We start from the raw sequence: 17,803 nt of genomic DNA on the forward strand, positions 1-17,803 counted from the left end.
CCTTTCCACTTTAGCGTGCCTGTGGCCACTGCATTCCTTTAAAAGTTACTCTGAGAGTTGAGAATCAAGAGAGGGAGTTGCTTGTTTGGCTTGGCTTCAGATTTTGCTGTTAAAAGAAGTGTTGGAAGTACAACAAGAACAGTAGGGGATTTCAGGGATCTCTCTGGAGAGGAAGTTGTGCAGATGCAGAATTGTTCTTTATGTAGAGTAGCTCTGAAAATATTTACTGACAACTTACGAAGTCAAAGTTTGTTATCTGCCTTCTGAGACTGAACCTACAGACTCAGTTTACAAGATGAGTAAGGCTTACCTCAAAATCTAAATGGAGCTCACAAAACACCTTTCCTTAAAAAGAACGAAATATTTTATGTACAGAAAAGATGGAGCATTGGGATATTTACAGAAGCAGAAATGTCAAAATTATGTCCCTGTGTTTTTGTGCAGTAAAGTGTAACATACATGGGCTTCTCGTTGTGTAACTTTATTTGTGGGTAAGAGCTGCCTAGAAATTTTGAAGGTCAGGTTTATGCTCCATATTGTTTCTGTTAATAAAAGTGCATTGATAGGAAGACTGGTTTCACCATTTATCATAGTACCTTATACACAGTTGTCCTGTAACAGTTACTTTACCTGTTACTGTTAGAGCTGGTGGCCTAAAAGAGATTCACATTTTAGCCACCTTAAGTAGAAGAAAGAGAGAGAATCATAGCTGTAGAATCAACGGCATCACTAGAGTTGGTGTAGTCCAGTGTGCTAACTCATGGTATCACCCCCCTGGACTTAATAGGATGGGGGTGTGGATGGGAAGAAGGGTCTTGCCCCAGGGAACCTCACATCCTACTGCTGCTGCTCCTCCCCCCCCCCTCCCCCCCAACTGAGACAGTAAAGATGAAGGCACTCTTGTGAGTAAGAACAGTTTTTTAAATTACAAAATATCTCTACGCTCAAGGAATGAGGAATTCACAGCAAACAGCATGCCTTCCCCCCAGAGGATAATAGTGGAAAGGAGCCAAACAGATTGGGAAGGGGAGTCTGCAAGGGGGGGGGGGAACAGAGAGAAACATCTACAGTTTCACCCTCATCCTCACCCCCCAAAGAGGAGTGGCATGCCTAGAAGAGTCCCCCTTTGTTTCCAAGAGAGGGACCTTAGGATGCCTCACTGCTGCTCAGTATCACCCTGTTGATGGTGTGTCACCCTGTGCAGTCTGCACCCCCTGTGCCCTCCAGTGAGACCACAATGTGGAATAAGCACTGAAACACCATTTTGATGTATGTTTACATTAAATTGCAGCACACAGTTGAAAAGAGATTTTTTGGTCATGATGCATAGGTGAGAGAAATTTCTTAGATGTGGTATTCTAAGGGACTTTCCTCATGTTACCAATCCTCCTCCCCAGTGTACCTTTTCAAGTTGGAACTGGGTCATAGGCATGTATAATCAGCTCATTCTCATCACTATGTATACAAGTAAATGGTGTGAGGTATGCTGTGTATATATAAAAGTAGGATTATGTTTGTCCCATGATAGGGAACTCTGGTTTTGGTAATCCACTTCAGTATGAATCATAGAATCATAGAGTCGAAAGAGACCACAAGGGCCATCCAGTCCAACCCTCTTCCATGCAGGAACTCTCAATCAAAGCATACCCGACAGATGGCCATCCAGCCTCTGTTTAAAGACTTCCAAGGAGGGAGACTCCACCACTATACAAGGGAGTGTGTTCCACTGTCGAACAGCCTTTACTCTAAGGAAGTTCCTCCTAATGTTGAGGTGGAATCTCTTTTCCTGTAGCTTTCATCCAGTGTTCTGGCTCCTGTTCTCTGGAGCAGCAGAAAACAAACTTGTTCCCTTCTCAATATGACATCCCTTCAAATATTTAAACAGGGCTATCATATCACCTCTTAACCTTCTCCAAGCTAAACATTCTTAGCTCCCCAAGTCATTCCTCATAGGGCATGGTTTCCAGATCCTTCCCCATTTTAGTCGGCCTCCTTTGGACACACTCCAGGTTCTCCACATCCTTTTTGAAATGTGATGCCCAGAACTGGACATAGTATTCGAGGTGGGGCCTGACCAAAGCAGAATAGAATGGCACTTTTACTTCTCTTGATCTAGACACTATACTTTTATTGATGCAGCCTAAAATTGCATTGGCCTTTTTAGCTGCCTTATCACACTGTTGACTCATGTTCAACTTGTATGAACATGAGGGGAAGAGGAAGTCTGAATATGAACCTGAGACCAGCTCATTGTTAATGGATATGAGAGAGTACATCTTTGCTTCTGCCAGTTTCTAAAATAGCTTTTAGCAAGATAACCGTCAACTTGAGCAACTTTAAGTGGCTGGTTAAGTGTTTACCATATTAGCAAGATTCAGTGATCGCTGTATGTGGTTTCCATGGGCTTCGTTTTATTTTTATTTTAAAAACTGTTTCTCTTCTTTTTAGTGCTGGTATAGTACAACAAAAGCCAGTGTGATGTAGTGATTTGAGTAATAGACTAGTATTCTGGGAGAGCAAGGTTCAAATTCTCATTTGGCCATGGAAAACCCTGGTTGGTTTTAGGCAGATCAAACTCTCAGCCTTGGAGGAAGGCAGTGGCAAATCCACTGTGAAGAAATCTTTCCAAATCTTTCCATGATAGCTTCACCTTTGCCCTAAGTCAGAAATGACTTGAAGGTACAAAATAATAACATGGTACAAATGTTGTCCCTGAATATTTTCCTTAAGTAATGCTTAAAACAAGTAGTCAGATTAAAAAAAAAGTATAAATGTATGAATCAGAGCAACTTCTAATCCAGATGTCAAAGCAATTGTTGAAATTTCCTACATCATCTGTTATTCCTTTTTGTCCACCGTATTGAAAAGTATTTTGAGAAATACAATGACTGAGGAAAACAGAAATATGACCAAAGTTAGAATATTCACATGAAAGAAGATAATAGAGCCCTGTCCAACTCAGCAGCTGTATTGCTTTAATTTCTGACTTGTCCTTGTAACCAGTCCCAGCAAATCTTTAATATGGTTTGTGAGTGGCTGATCTTTATATATAGCACAAATCTTTTAGTCTTTAAGATGTTACAAGACTTTCTGTTTGAATGTCTTAAGTTGGAGGGAAAACTAGATGGCTGAGTGAATTTAATCTTGGTAGATCTTGTTTAAATGAAACTTCCAAAAAGTTATGTTTGTATAGAGAAGAACTTTGAGGAAAGTGGTTTCCTTATATCCAGCAATCTTCCCCTGGGTCTGTCTCCAGGGAAAGGTTCATTTATAAGTCAACTTGAATTACTTCCTTCACTGATTGACCTTGCAGACAGAATGGAAACATCAAGTCTGCTTTTTGGCTAATGTCAAAACTGTTGTGCAGTAAAAGAAGTAACTAGAAGGAAGGGAAAATAATATTGTTTTGACAAGCTGAACCTTTTGCCGTGTGTGTATGTCTGCATGCAGGACAGCTTTAAATGGTACAAAAAGATTTTGGTAAAGAGTATTGATATTATATACTGTACCATTATATTTGATATAATGTTTAATAGCATTCTAACTATTCATTACTGAGTGGTTCCTAAGTATTTGTCTGTTTTCTGCTTCATGGTTGATGAGAGCTTCAGGAGAGGATCAGCAATGAAATGGTTAGTCCTACCTCAAAATGAGTGCTGCTATTAGATTTCGTGCTTTTCAAATGGCTACTTAATAAACATGTTAGGGAAATCTGATCACACTTCTGTTTGAAAGTAATATTGCTTGTATTTCCTCATTTACTATTTCTCAGAAACAACAGATCCACAACATGTGGGGGGGGGGGAATCACTGCTCTAATGATAGATTCATGATGAAAAGAGCCATGTATGCCGCTTTGAAGTCCTTAGGAGAAGGGGCAGAGAAAATATAATATGTAAAAAAAAATCAATAGCATCTACCCATATTTTGTAATGTGTAAGGTGATTAAAATTGGTTTCAGCTACGTGATGGAAAGCTAGGGACAATCTGATTTTCTTTTGGCATTTGGAATTTAACTGGATACTATATAGTTCTCTGTAGTCTAAATCTATCTATAGCAGATCCAACATGTTTAATAACAAAGTGTTCAATCGTTTTCTGAAACCTACAATAAATTTGAAATTTTTCTCAAATGTTGAGTCCCTTTGCTGTTTGAAATGTGGAAACCATAGTGAACATCCTCTGGGCAGAGATTACACTGCTTTCTCCCCCATGTGTCCAGGGCTCAAGTTAAAGTGTGCTATGCAGAGATTTTTTAGATCATATTGAGGATGGAACAAGCTTGTTTTCTGCTGCTCCAGAGACTGGGACATGGAGCAATGGATGCAAACTACAGGAAGAGATTCCACCTAAAACCTTAGGAAGAACTTCCTGAGAGTAAGAGCTGTTTGACAATGGAACACATCTCTTTCTTTGGAGGTTTTTAAACAGAGGCTGGTTGAGGATGCTTTGATTTTGAATTCCTGCATGGCAGGGGATTGGACTGGATGGCCCTTGAGATCTCTTTCAGTGCTATGATTCTATGATTTTTCTGACTGTTCATTTCCTTTCTTACTGTCTTGTTTCATATTTTTAATATTTCAAGCTCATTTCTTACTTTATTTTATTGTTAAAGTTATTTTGGCTTATTTTATATTTTAGAGTGGACTTGAGCAACCTGAAACCTTCTATGTGTAAAGCTGCTTGAGGATAAAGTACACATCCAACTAGACCCTAAGAGTTTCAATAGTTCAGTCACAGGATGGCCTGATTTGAGGAATGAGATTCAGACATGCACCATTCTCTGTCTCCTTTCACACACCTGCTTTGGCGGGGAGATCTTGGTTTATTTTAAACCAGTGCTCCTTGTTAAACATGAAATCAGGATCTCTGCACATAAGCTCGTATGTGAAAATAGGAGGGTACCAATACGTGTATGATGCTCATTCCTTGTACCTTTTCAGTGCTTACACAAGGAAGATATCCTGTACATCCTTGCACAAGTGGTTATCTGTTCATTAAAGGGAACATGCCTATGCTATGACTGTTTCTGAACAGATGCCTCCTTCCACCTCACCAGCTCACAACATGTGTAAGTAAACAGCAAGGCTTTTTATTAAACCAACATTACATTGAATCTCAGCTTTAGTTTATTGCCCACTTGTTGATCAAAAGTGGGAAATATAGCTATATTAATTTTTTCAAACAATAAAAAGCATATAGCATAGATGTAGCATGGGGATCAATTTTTGCTTCTGCCTTCCTCCTGTGGGCTGCATCAGCATATCAGTTGTATCATTTCTAAATGCCATTTTCAGCAGATTTCATCTGGAGTTCTGTGTGTTGCAGGGGTAGGGGTTTTGTTCTGGAACAAAGAATTGCCCTCCCCAAAAGTCTCTTTTTAAAAAAACAACAAGGATTTCAGGGGGCTTTGGAGGTATCCAGGGGAGTTTTGAGGGTTGCAAAAGTGAGTTCAAGGGCTACACTTTCTCCATCCTTGGCATATACAATCAATGATAAGTTGACCTCATGCATAAATCGAGGGCAGGGTTGGGAGCCAGAATTATGGATTTTGATATCACCCGTGAATAAATTGAGGGTAAAACCTAAGGGCATGTAACAAAGGTTCTAAAAGATGAAGCAAAAGTAAACAATGCCAAATAACTTACAAAATCCCAGCAGGCATAACTGTTTGTATTCACACTAAAGGCTGGATGGATGAGAGAATAGAGGGGACAGATTATATTCTTGTCTTTCACTAGAGGATGGTTCTCTTTTTATAATTAGAATGAAAGTACAGTACTTAAATTTACCTGTGGATAAATTGATTCTGGTTTTGGGTCCACTTCCCCCCCCCCTAACATTTCTAGACTTATACATGAGTATATACAGTAGTTACAATGTGAGGTATGAGGTAGGCACGTCTGTGGATCTCCTTATAATACTGGGTGGCTGATTCTGTTTTTTCAGCTGCCCACGTATGGTCAAGTCACATTCTTTCCGCCTCAGAAGAAGGCAAAGCAAACCCCCTATGAACAGATTTTGCCAGCTCCCTGGTTTGCCTTAGGGTTACCATAAGTCAGAAATTACTGGAAGGCATGCAACAACAACAGAGTTTCATGAGAAACTGTTCAGTTCTGAAACACACAGTGTGACTCCAAGATCTGAGCCCTCAGCATCTACAGCTTTTGAGTTGTAGGTCAGCAGAAGGGGGGGAAGATAAATGGACCTCTGACAAGCTCCCCAGTTTTTTTCCCAAGGAGAGAAACTTAATGTGAACTGCTGGGAGATCTGTGTGGTATTGAGTTCCTTCCTCAGCCTTGCCTGGGATGACTCATTTTCTGATCTCTAACATTCCGATGCACAGTGTGAGTTTCTGCACAGTTTGACATTTCCTGATGGCTTGACCTGGTGTATGTTAACCAGGAAAGGGGGACGGGAAATGAAAGTTATTACTGATCTGATATATATGTTTATTTAGGACTAAACCCGACTGAGTTCAGTGGAACCTAAATTCACGAAGAACTAAAAAAAAGTGACTCTCTTGATCTACAGCTCCTAGAATTCCTGTTGACACTAGTTGTGTTCACTAGGAAATTGGGAGCTCTAGTCCAGGAAAATAACTTTTCCCAGGTCTGCTCACACATAAAAGTGCCAAGGATTTCAGTTTTAACATTCTTGGAATAAATACCAGAGCTGCCTCTTGAGAAGCTCTGATTAAGTTGTCCAAATTCTTCTTGCTAACCCCAGCAGCAGAAATTGAAAGTGCTGTCTTCTCTGAGTATGGTAGAATTTACAAGCCACTGCGGTGAATGTTATTATGGGGAATAGAGTTCCTAGTGCCTGGTTGGCTTCAGGACAAGCATGGAGATAATTAACTGTGTTTATTAGAAGGTCTGTGAGAGTTCACATGGCATTTATATGGCATTCTCTTGTTTGAACAATCTTGTAAAACTGCATTTTAAAGAGCAAATTAAATTTTAATACTCTTCTAATAACCTTCATTATATAAGCATAATGTTTTATGGAGTTTCTGAGCAGAATAAATTAGAATATGATATGAACCCTTGAACTTTTACGCTTTTGCTTTTGGGCCTCATGGTTTTCCGTACCCATTTAGCAGGGGCTTCTTTGTTTTCCAACATACAGTATTGTAGTGAAATGGAAGCAGAAATGGTAGAAAACAGTAACTCAGTTTCAGAGAACTCTTCTTCCCTCAATATTTCCCTTCTTTACAACCAGGACGGGAATCATGGAGCCTTCCAGATGTGGTTGGACTGCATCTGCCATCAATCTTCTCTATTGATTATTCCAGCCAGGGCTGATAGCATGATTCCCATCAGTGCTCTACAGCTAGGTTTGCCATGTTATGTGGTTGACTGGATCTTAACCTGAGTTCAGTTACAGCACCCAATATTAGTTAGATTGTTAGTTAGCATGTACTTCAGACCTTATTTCTTTTCTGTTCTGTTTAAAGTAAGCCCTTGTAGAAGCTGAGATATAGGGTAAAAATGTTCAGTTACTATTCTGTTGAGTTGTTTCCTGAGAAGCAAGCCTGTTACTTACTGTCATTCTTCTGAGTGGCACTTTTATAGGCTGGCCCACCCTCCCCCAGTTCCTTGCATAAATGTTGAAATTTTAGGAGAAAGTCCAGCTTTTGGGAAAGGGTCAAGCTGAGGCCTGTTTTCAGAGCTCCCTGTATAAGACAGTGGGGACATAGGAATGAAGAGATAGGTGCTTCTGCAAAGCAAAGTAAAAGCTGCTATTATTAAGAGAACCTAAATACCCTAAAAACACTAGATTCCTATATGATCTTGGAAGCTAAGCAGGTTCACGCCTGGTTAGTGGTTGGATAAGAGACTGCCAGTGAATACCAGATGCTGTTGAGGAAGGAAATGGCAAAATTATCTCTTGACTATTCCTTACTTAAGAAAACCCTATGAAATTTATGGGGTCACCATAAGTTGATAGGCATCTTGAAGGCACATGTGCGCGCGCGCACACACACACACACACACACACTTACACACATATAATGTTCACTTCGTTTTTGCTAACTGAGTTTCTTATTACTTCCTGTGACAATATTACAGATGTCTACTAGACCTCCAGAAAAAGAAAACAAGTGAAAATTATCAGGAGAACTAGAGTTCTCCCACTTCTCAGTATGGAAGGAAAAAGAGCCACACTTCCCCCATCATTACTGTACTCTCTGCCCCACCTTACCTTCCTCCACAAATGGTCCTCCTACCACTCTCCTAACTCACTTTCTCTGCTTCTCCTCCAGTCGTGTAACAGCACCACTGCTTCCACCTACCCACCTGCTTACCTGGCTTCTGTTTAAATCAGCATTAGGAGCCTTGTGCAGCCATTGTTCTAAAGCAGTGATTCACAAACTCTGGCCTTCCAAGTGTTTTGGACTTCAGCTCCCAGAATCCCAGACCATTGGCCAAATGGCTGAGGTTTCTGGGAGCCGAAGTCCCAAAACACCTGAAGGACCAGCATTTGGGACACTGTTCTAGAAGCAAATTACCACAAGCATGCATTTCTAAACTCCTTGAGAGGCTGGGTGCACCTAATTATCATAGAGTCTCAGCATGTAAAAGTTGCTATACCAGCACTAGTTGCCCTTTAGAGAAGAATAAGTTTGATTTGATTAAAAGTTTTGTGGTATGCTTCTATGGAAACAGAAACATGGAAGTGTTACTTTAGCTGTGGACATTAGCAAATAGTAGGTATGTAGTAGCATAGATAAGCTAGCAGAGATGAACTAATAAACACATGTATTGTGATGAAATTCAGAGCACCCCGAAAAAGGTTTTTCTCTTTTATAAAACACTGTATATTTAATCTGGTGTCTCTGAAGGAAATCATGCCATACTTGTTTCCTGCAATTGCTACTCTTTGCTCTTACTGTCCTCTGCATTTCCCTCTGTAAATCAGATATCTGTGTAACTCTTAGGAACCTCCTATGGTATCGGTATAATTTATTATTATTATTATTATTATTATTATTATTATTATTATTATTATTTGAAAATGACAAAACAAAAACCCACCAGTGATCTGACAAGAATACTAGTGGAAAAATGTATACCTGGTCATCTATACTTTTACTATTGTTATTTTATCTGTGAGATACCAGGGATGCCCATGGCCACTTTCATCATATCCCCACAATAATCTTGTGAATTACTGAGACATGGTTATCTCCCAAAGCCACATGGTAACCAAGCAGGTCTTTGAACTTGAGTCTCACTGTTCCAAATCCACCAGTTTAAACTTTACAATATACCATTTATCTCAGTTCAATGGCTACATAAGAATGCTACCAAAGCTGAAACATAGGAACAGGAAAACTGTAATAATTAAAATGCGTATTGTCCAGATTTGAGGAACTAGATCATAACAACCATGTGTACATCCCCAGATCTAGTCTGTTTTTCTGCACCCCTCATAACCTCATTACCACAAGTATAAGTGTTAAAACTTACATCATAAGTCTATCTAGACCAATAGTGTCTACTCTGCCATACCTTCATAATTTCTTTCCACTCAATTTCTTTCCCTCAGTTTAGCAATCTACATTTGTCTCAGACTCCTCCAGGAATAGTACATTGCACTTGTGAACTTCTTTTGTATCCTTAATAAGGCTAAGCAAAATAGCTTTAAGCTAAATACGCTGACTTGTCTGCTTGAACCAAGTGCTGGACTGTGTCCAGAATTTAGCAGACATCCTGAAATTGGTTTATGTTCAGTTCGTGTTAGCCAAAGGTTATCTGTGTTTATAAAGGGTCTGGAGAAAAGTTTTTCATGAAAAAAGAAATCAAGGTGGTAAAGCAAAGTAGATGGTTGTTTTTTGCATGTATTTGCTACCTTTGCATTGTTTCTGCTATGCTGTTATCACCACATGAGGAAACTATTGTAATTCAATATACTTCAGCGGTTAGCCTCTCCATCTATAAAACTGATACAATGCATCTGTTTCCCTAGAAAAGATATTAAGTTTAGATTAAATTTCTGAGCTCTGTATAAGAAAAATAAATACAGCATAAAACCCATATTTGGGAATGATGCACTAATGTTTAGGCTTACTGTAATTTCCAGGTATGCTGTTCTGTGTGGTCAGTTCTCAGAGCATGAAAGTATACAAAAACGCATTCAAGCAGGGCATGATTTCAAGGTGAGTATGACTGCTTTTTGTACATGTTAAAAGAGGTTTTGTTGCAAGGGAAAAAACATAGGACATTATGTTAACAAGGTTTGGAGACATGCTTGGAAGAACACCAAGAGGAGTGCAAGTTGTTGTTGTTAGCTGCCCTTGAGATGACTTCGCTTTTCGGTGACTTCATGAATGAAATATCTCCAGTGTGCCCTGTTCTCAACCAATCTACTCAGGTCCTGCAGGTTCAGGGCCATGGCCTCCTTGAATGAGTCTATCTGTATGGTATGCAGTATTCCTTCCTTCCTACTGCTCTCTACATTTTCTAGCATTATTGTTTTAGTGAGTAATGCCTTCTCATGATGGGGCTGAAATATGACAGCCTCAATTTAGTCATCTTGGCTTCCAGGACATGCTCAGGCTTGATCTATTATTGGACCCACTTGTTTATCTTTTTGGCTATCCACATTATCTTCAGCACTCTTCTCCAGCACCACATCTTGAATAAGTTGATTTTCCTTCTATCAGCTTTCTTCACTGTCCAGATCTCACATCCATACATGTTGATGGGATATACTATGGCTTGGACAATCCCAACTTTAGTGTTTAGTTTTATATCTTTGCACTTGTCTAGTTCTTTCATAGCTGCCCTTCCCAATCCCATCTAGTCTTCTATTTCGTGAATGCAGTCTCCGTTCTGACAAATGATTGATTCAAGGTATGGGAAGTCATTAAGTATTTCAGTTTCCTAATCTAGATGGAATTCATGTAAATCCTCCATCGTTATTATTTTTGTTTTCTTAATGTTCAACAGTAAGCCTGCATTGACCCTTTCTTCTTTGATTTACTTTAGCAGTTGTTCCAAGTATTTGTTGTTTTCTGCTAGTATAGTGGTGTCATCTGCTTAGCTTTGGCGCATTACAGAGCACCCAAAATGGGCACTCTGCCAGTGCCGCTGGTTGCTGCGTCCGGGAACCGCAGCGGACAAACCGCGCAATTCCCGGACGCAGCAAAAAGAAGCGCAAAAAGTGGCTTCTTTTTGCGCCCTGGAAGTGGCGGCGCAATTCGCTAGTCATGCACTCACGGAGTCACTTCCACCATGCAACGTGCGGATGCTAGGTGTCCACGACGTCAAGATGGCGGCACCCGTGTAGAACGGGCGCCGCCAGTTTGTATATGCCGAGTGCGTACTAGGGTTAGGGGTGTCCGGAAAGGATGCCCCTTTCTAACCCTAGTACGTGCTTGACGCGTACTTTACGCCCGTGCAGAACGGGCCTTAGATTGTTGATCTTCCTCTGATCCCACGACAAGACTGACCTCCAAAGATTTCCATCTAATTATAGTCATAGTTTGCTTAAGACTGTTCTATATATTTATGGCCAAGGCAATCCTGACTTGGAGTCTTCTGTACTAGATCCCTCTCTTTTGCATACACACAAGAGCCATTTTTTCATGATGTTAACCTGAATTTATGCAGAGCATCTATATATGTGAATCAAACATCCCTAGTAGACTGGTTCTTCTGACCCACACAGTAGGTTCTTCTCATACTATTGTTGGATTCACATACACTTTCCAGGAGGAGGTATTTTAAAAGTTATAGACATAAAAGAAAATGCCTTCCTTGTCCCTCAAGAGATGTCAAGACACAAGCTGAGGTGATTTCAGAAAAAAGAAACATCAGAAAAAAGAAGAGAACTTGTGATTTATTTATATTTGGTGTAGACTGTGGCATTGGACGTGGTATATTCACAATCTGTTTTTGTTATATAAGTAGAATGGTCACATTTTCAGATCTGGGCTGTAATAGAATTGTAGGTTTTTCTCAAAATGCAGCCTTCTCAGTTTTCTAGGTATGCTTAATGAACAAAATAAGTCTCTTTGTATATCTTTTTAGAAACATGTGGACAAAGCAATCGCTCTGAAACCAAATGACCCCAAATCTTACTATCTTCTCGGTCGATGGTGTTACCAGGTAATTGATTTTCTTTGGTATATTTTTCTGGAATTCACAGGATATCATACTAAATAGGAAATAAGATGCATCTGTAGAATGCCTTGGGATAGCTCTGTTTTTGGTTTTCTGGATTTGTAATTAATCTTTGAACTACTGATAAGATCTTCACAGAAATGGTCAGCTTCATTGACTGGTTCAGTGACTTGAATTATTGCATTTGCTTTGAGACATATGGATTGCCTTTTACAATGTAATTGCAGTGATACTGTCTTTCCAGTATAATCCTTTTGTGCCACATAGTTACAGATTTAAAAGACAATTCTGTCCTACAGCTATTTCAGTTTCTTTCTGTATTTTGTGACTGCCAATATAAATGCTTGCATTAATGAAGACAATGTAAGTTATGGGCTAAGAATAAATGAAAGTAGGTACTTTGCAATGAGATAATCTAGGCAAGTGCAGTGGCCCTGTAATGCTAGCTCACATGGACATCTTCACACACATCTCTGATGATGGAGTCCAGTGGCATTTGACATCTTTCAGTCATCAAAAAGTATAAGCACCACAAATCATTTGAAGCAGAACCAAGGACATGACAAAACAAAACAAGGTTCTCTAAGTAGTGATGGATAGTCCTTGTAAAAATTTCTGATATTAGGAAATCAAAACATTTTTGTAACATTTATATACTTACATCAGACACAAATCCACCCCTAATGATTAACTAATAGGTTAACTCCAATTCTCATGTTCATGTTCCACCACAGCACCACAGGAGATTTTGGTTTGGAGTTTTAAATGAGACCTCAGTTTTGTAAATCTGTATTTTAGCTTGTGTTTTTAAAGTAGAATGGTGATGTAATTGTGTTTTACCTTTTGTAAACAATAAAAAAATTGTAATGGTAAAGGAACTAGATGTGTTCCTGGGCATTACTTCTTTAACAGAAAATTTGGTACCAGAGGTAGAAATAACACGGAAAGAATGGGGATAAGTTTCTGCATCACAGAAAAAAAGAGCACTTTAACATGTTTTATCCAACTTTTTATTCCAAAAATTCTGGAGGCAGATGCTGTTTAACTTGCCTATTGTAAGAGGCAGGAAGACACAGCTACAGTACAATAAGCTAGAGGAGAGTCCCATTCTTTTCCAGCTCAAACTTTCTCTCATTGTTTACTGAAGACATGCTTCTGCAGTCTGAAAGTTTGTGTTTCTCCAGCCCTCCTTGATCATCCTCCCAATGCTTATGCTGCTAAAAAAGTTCAGCTAGACAGAAGACAAGGAAGAAAAGTGGGGGTTTGGACAGATGTAAAAAGATTATGGGGAAAAGGAGCTGCTTTGCCAGAGGTTTTGTTAACTTTGGTACAACTATGATTTTATGCTAGCTTGAGCTCCTTGGAGAAGGGATGGGATATGAATGTAAATAAACAGAAATGCATAACAGCAGCTTTGTAAAACCTATTGAACATTCTATTGAAATATAACTTATTCTTTGTACCAGTGGATGGCTTTAAATTATTTTCTTTTTCTACATGTTAATTGTGTGAGTTTTGTAGTAGCAACATTAACTTCTTGGTTTAAATACCTTTTTTTCCTCTAAAGAGGAAAAAAAGGATTTTACTGAAAGCAGGACTTTCAAGCTGTGAGAAACCCAAGATGGTAGGTAGTGTTAGTGTTCCTAATTTATTGCTTTGGTCGGTCATTGGAGGTGGGGGAGCAAGGGGAAGGAAGTGGACACAAAGGGATCATGAAAGCAAATTACTAACTTCATTTTGCTGGCATTTTTTACTCAAGTAAAAAAAAAGTCATGCTGTAGACTTTGAAACACACATGGATGTGATTAAAGATTTTTTTCCAGAACTCCAGGCCTCCTGCATAAAGTGTATCTGTATAATCCCTTGCATGTGTTTTTCATCTGCTCCTTTATCACAAACTGTTTCAGGTATTAGAAAAAGCATGTCATCTGCTTTTTATTTTTCAGTGGAGTAAGTAATGGAAACCTGTACCAACACTCTCTGTTTTGAGGGTGTCTGTAAGGAACAAATAATTTGGTGTTACTTTAGCGTTGATGGATAAGTAGCATTTTAATTAAAATGAAGCCACCACCATTCAGAGGGATTGCACTGTGGCTTTCACCCTCTTATTCTATTTATGCAGAGATCCTTCAGTCTGTTTGCATAAAGATCAATTTCTGGGTTAAAGTCTGAAAAATCAGTGTTGAACTGCAGAATCTGGCTATGAGATTCCTGTCAAAACATTAGTAAGAAACCATTAAGGTTTCATTGGCTGCCAGTCTGCTTCCAGTTCAAGCTCAAGGGTATTTAAAACCCCAAACCGCTTAGGATCTCCATATTGGAGGAAGGACATATATCCTTGTATACTAAAATGCAAAGATATACATCTGAGCTCAAAAGTTAGAATCATGCAAGCCATTGTATTCCCTATTACAATGTATGGATTTGAGAGCTGGACAGTTAAAAGAATATAGGAAGAAAATCAATTCATTTGAGATGTGGTGCTGGGGAAGAGCACTGAGGATTAATCAAAGTTTTTAGACACTAGCAACCATGGTTAGATTTTGACTCACCATCACTAATTACCAACTATGCTACAGAGGTCTTGTTTTATGCTTCTGTTGTTGCTGGCTTTTGTTTGATTGCTTTGGAATTTATTAATAGAGCTTGGGTTGCAATAGTTTAATAAATAAATAATAACACATTTGTCTTTAGCTTTTGCTATAATGAGAAAGCCTTACTGTGTAAGTTGGCCTGTTCTTTTTCAGTGTTGTGCAGGGTTTTTCCAGTTAATGGTAGCAGCTTCACAAAGTACACTTAGATTAAAAGAATTTTTCACTTATTCAATTCAGAATTGTTGTTGTTGTGTGTCTTCAAGTTGTTTCTGACTTATGGCGAACCTATCATAAGGTTTTCTTGGCAAGATTTGTTCAGAGCTTCCCCTGAGGCTGAGAGCATGTGACTTGTCCAAGGTCATGGACATTTAAATTAATGGGTCTTGGACAAAAGTTAATTTTTTGTCTGCTGGACACTGAAAAAAGAATCATTACTCCGTATAACATCATTTTTTTCAGTAGCCAAACATAGATCAAAATGTACAGGGAAAACAGAGATAAATTAAGATAAATTCAGATAAGTTCATTTATCTGAACAAAGGTACTGATGGAACTGAAAGGTATTTGTACAGTGACTGAGAAATCAGAGAAAGACCAGGCACTGGGATTTAGGAACATAGAAAGCTTCTCTAGAAACATAGGAGATCTTTGCTCTGGCTCATATTATCTGAGCTGATTGACAGTGGCTTACAATGGTTTCAGGCAGGGGTTTCTCCTAGCTCTACCTGGAGATGCTGAGGACTGCCTCTGGGATTTTTGGCATGCAAAACATGTGTTTTACTTCTGAGCTGTAGCCCTCCCACTTTCCTCTTCTTTAGCTCTCTACCTTGAATGTCAAATGTTTTTAGTTTAGCAGTACTGCATAACAGAACAGAGTATCAGACAGTATAACAAACTTCAAACTATTCTTATATAGGTCTCTCACCTGGGATGGCTGGAAAGGAAAACTGCTTCTGCTTTGTATGAAGAGCCCCCTACAGCCACTGTCCAAGATGCACTGCAGAACTTCTTAAAGGTGCTGACAACTGAGTAAAAACTGCCTAGTATACTAACTTTGCACAAACCATGAACAGAAGCAGCAAGAGGTGAAACATTTGCAACAACCTAATTTATTCACCTGATACCGCATCAAGCCTCTGTGAGCAACAGTAAAAGTGGCTGCTATGTTGTACTTATTCCTGAATAGGCTCATTTAGGGTAGACCTTTGTGTTACTTCAGCAGTACTCAGTAAGCTTAATTAAGGGTAATAGAATTCCCAGTTATTAACCTGTTATAGTAGTATATCTGTGCCTCAAAAGGCTAAAAAAATAAACAATTCACGCTTTTTTAAAAAAAAAATGATTGCTACATTTGTGAACCACAGTGACATTTTAGATTTATTCTATAACTTTGTGGCATCACTACGTAGAGAGATCTTGTATCGCCTTTGAGACTAACTGAAAGAAAGAAATTGTTAGTCTCAAAGGTGCTACTAGATCTCTCTCTACATACTGATTCTACAGACTAACATGGCTATATCTTTAAATTCTACCATTTGTGGCATCAGTAAAGCTAGGGAGTGATTTGGCTAAGTCCCCACATCATAGCTTAGCTACACTGCACAAGTACTAAAACCTGGCAGTTGAAAATATGCAAAGCTTATTTGCTTTGCAAGTAGTTCAGAGCAAATTTCCTTACATATGAGCTGACATGTTGCTTACCATGTTTTTTTGTGAAACAGCACCTTAAATACTTATACAAATGTATAATGCCTGCAACAGACCAATAGTTATTCCTTTATGTAGTTAGATAGGCTGGTTAGCTGCATTGATGGGGAAGGGCACTGAATTGTGGGGGGGACATGTGGAAGTATGTAAAAATTTTCTCAAAATAATTTGAGTGTCGCAAATGATAGATATAGTTAATGGGGAGAACTGCAATTAAAGTTAACTGAAAATGTCTGTGTCTAATGTTTACTGCCTAGGCTGGATTGTTTCAAATGTGTAGTATGTAGCATGAGCAAAATACAGCATAGGCTTAGTGAAACTGGTTCCCTTTGTAATCTTTCTTCCCCCACTTCCCCCCGCCTTGTAGGCTGAAGAGCTGAACTCAGGTTTTTCAAAGATGGGAAGAGTATACATTACCAAGGTAAGTGTTTGTTTGCTCGATCACTGACTAACAACTTGTATTGCATATTATGTATACTTCAGGTGTTTATACCAGGATTCCTTGCTGTAAACATATAAAGCTGCCTATCATCACACCAGACCTTTATTGATTTAAAAAAACTTGCAGCCCACGCTTCCAGGATATCTGCATTGTTCAGAATGATCATTAGGCCATTTAGCCCAGTATTCATTGTTCAATCTGGCAATGGCTATTGTATGTCTTAAGAACATTTCCAAATGCTGTAGCCAAAGATCTTTTTGACTTGAAGATGCTGGGAAATAAACATGAAATCTTCAGCCTGTAGACCACTGATATGGGAGGGAATGTAGGGTCAGGGTTTTGTGGGTTTTATTGTTATTATATTGTGTATCGTATAAACTCTGTTGTTACCTGCCTTGATCCCCAAATGGGGATATAAATAAATATTTTAATATTTATTATTATTATTCCACCACTGATAGAACAGGGCTGGGCAACTTGGGAAAATCCATAACCTGCACATATCCCTGACTGCCCACTTTAGAGGCCACATACTTACCCTTATTCCTACCTCTCCATTTCTCCCCAGAAAAAGCTCCTCTTGCCTTCTGATGCATTGGGGACAATTTGACCAGATTTCTCCTTGAGATGCTCTGGGCTTAGGGGAGTTATTTTTGCAAAACTGTAAATGACCAGAGGACAATTGCAGGAAGTGCAAAACAGTTCAGAAATGCCCACAACACTTCCTAAAGGGCATGAATGGTCTTTCTCAATTAAAAATGTCAATTCCTGGTATAAAAGATGGCTGTCAAATGCAACATGCTGAAATAAAAGCAGACATTTTTACTTCAGAGTGATTGAATAGTTAAGAGAGAAATTGTTAGTATAAGTGAGTTTAAATGTAGTACATAACAAAAACCTGAGGTGATAGGAGAGGCAAGACAGGTTAA

At 39.0% G+C, this 17,803-nt stretch overlaps 1 protein-coding gene across 1 annotated transcript in view; it reads left to right on the forward strand.

Annotated features, from left to right (window-relative positions):
- The window catches only part of RMDN3 (regulator of microtubule dynamics 3), a 46,174-nt gene that overhangs the window by 14,822 nt on the left and 13,549 nt on the right, over window positions 1-17,803 (forward strand). Inside the window, exons 8-11 of the mRNA XM_042454427.1 lie at window positions 10,087-10,162; window positions 12,039-12,116; window positions 15,642-15,740; window positions 16,800-16,853. Coding sequence (XP_042310361.1) covers window positions 10,087-10,162; window positions 12,039-12,116; window positions 15,642-15,740; window positions 16,800-16,853 — 307 coding nt within the window. The remainder of the gene's footprint in view (window positions 1-10,086; window positions 10,163-12,038; window positions 12,117-15,641; window positions 15,741-16,799; window positions 16,854-17,803) is intronic.

Source organism: Sceloporus undulatus, chromosome 1, assembly GCF_019175285.1.
Source record: "Sceloporus undulatus isolate JIND9_A2432 ecotype Alabama chromosome 1, SceUnd_v1.1, whole genome shotgun sequence".
Classification (NCBI taxonomy): Eukaryota; Metazoa; Chordata; class Lepidosauria; order Squamata; family Phrynosomatidae; genus Sceloporus; species Sceloporus undulatus.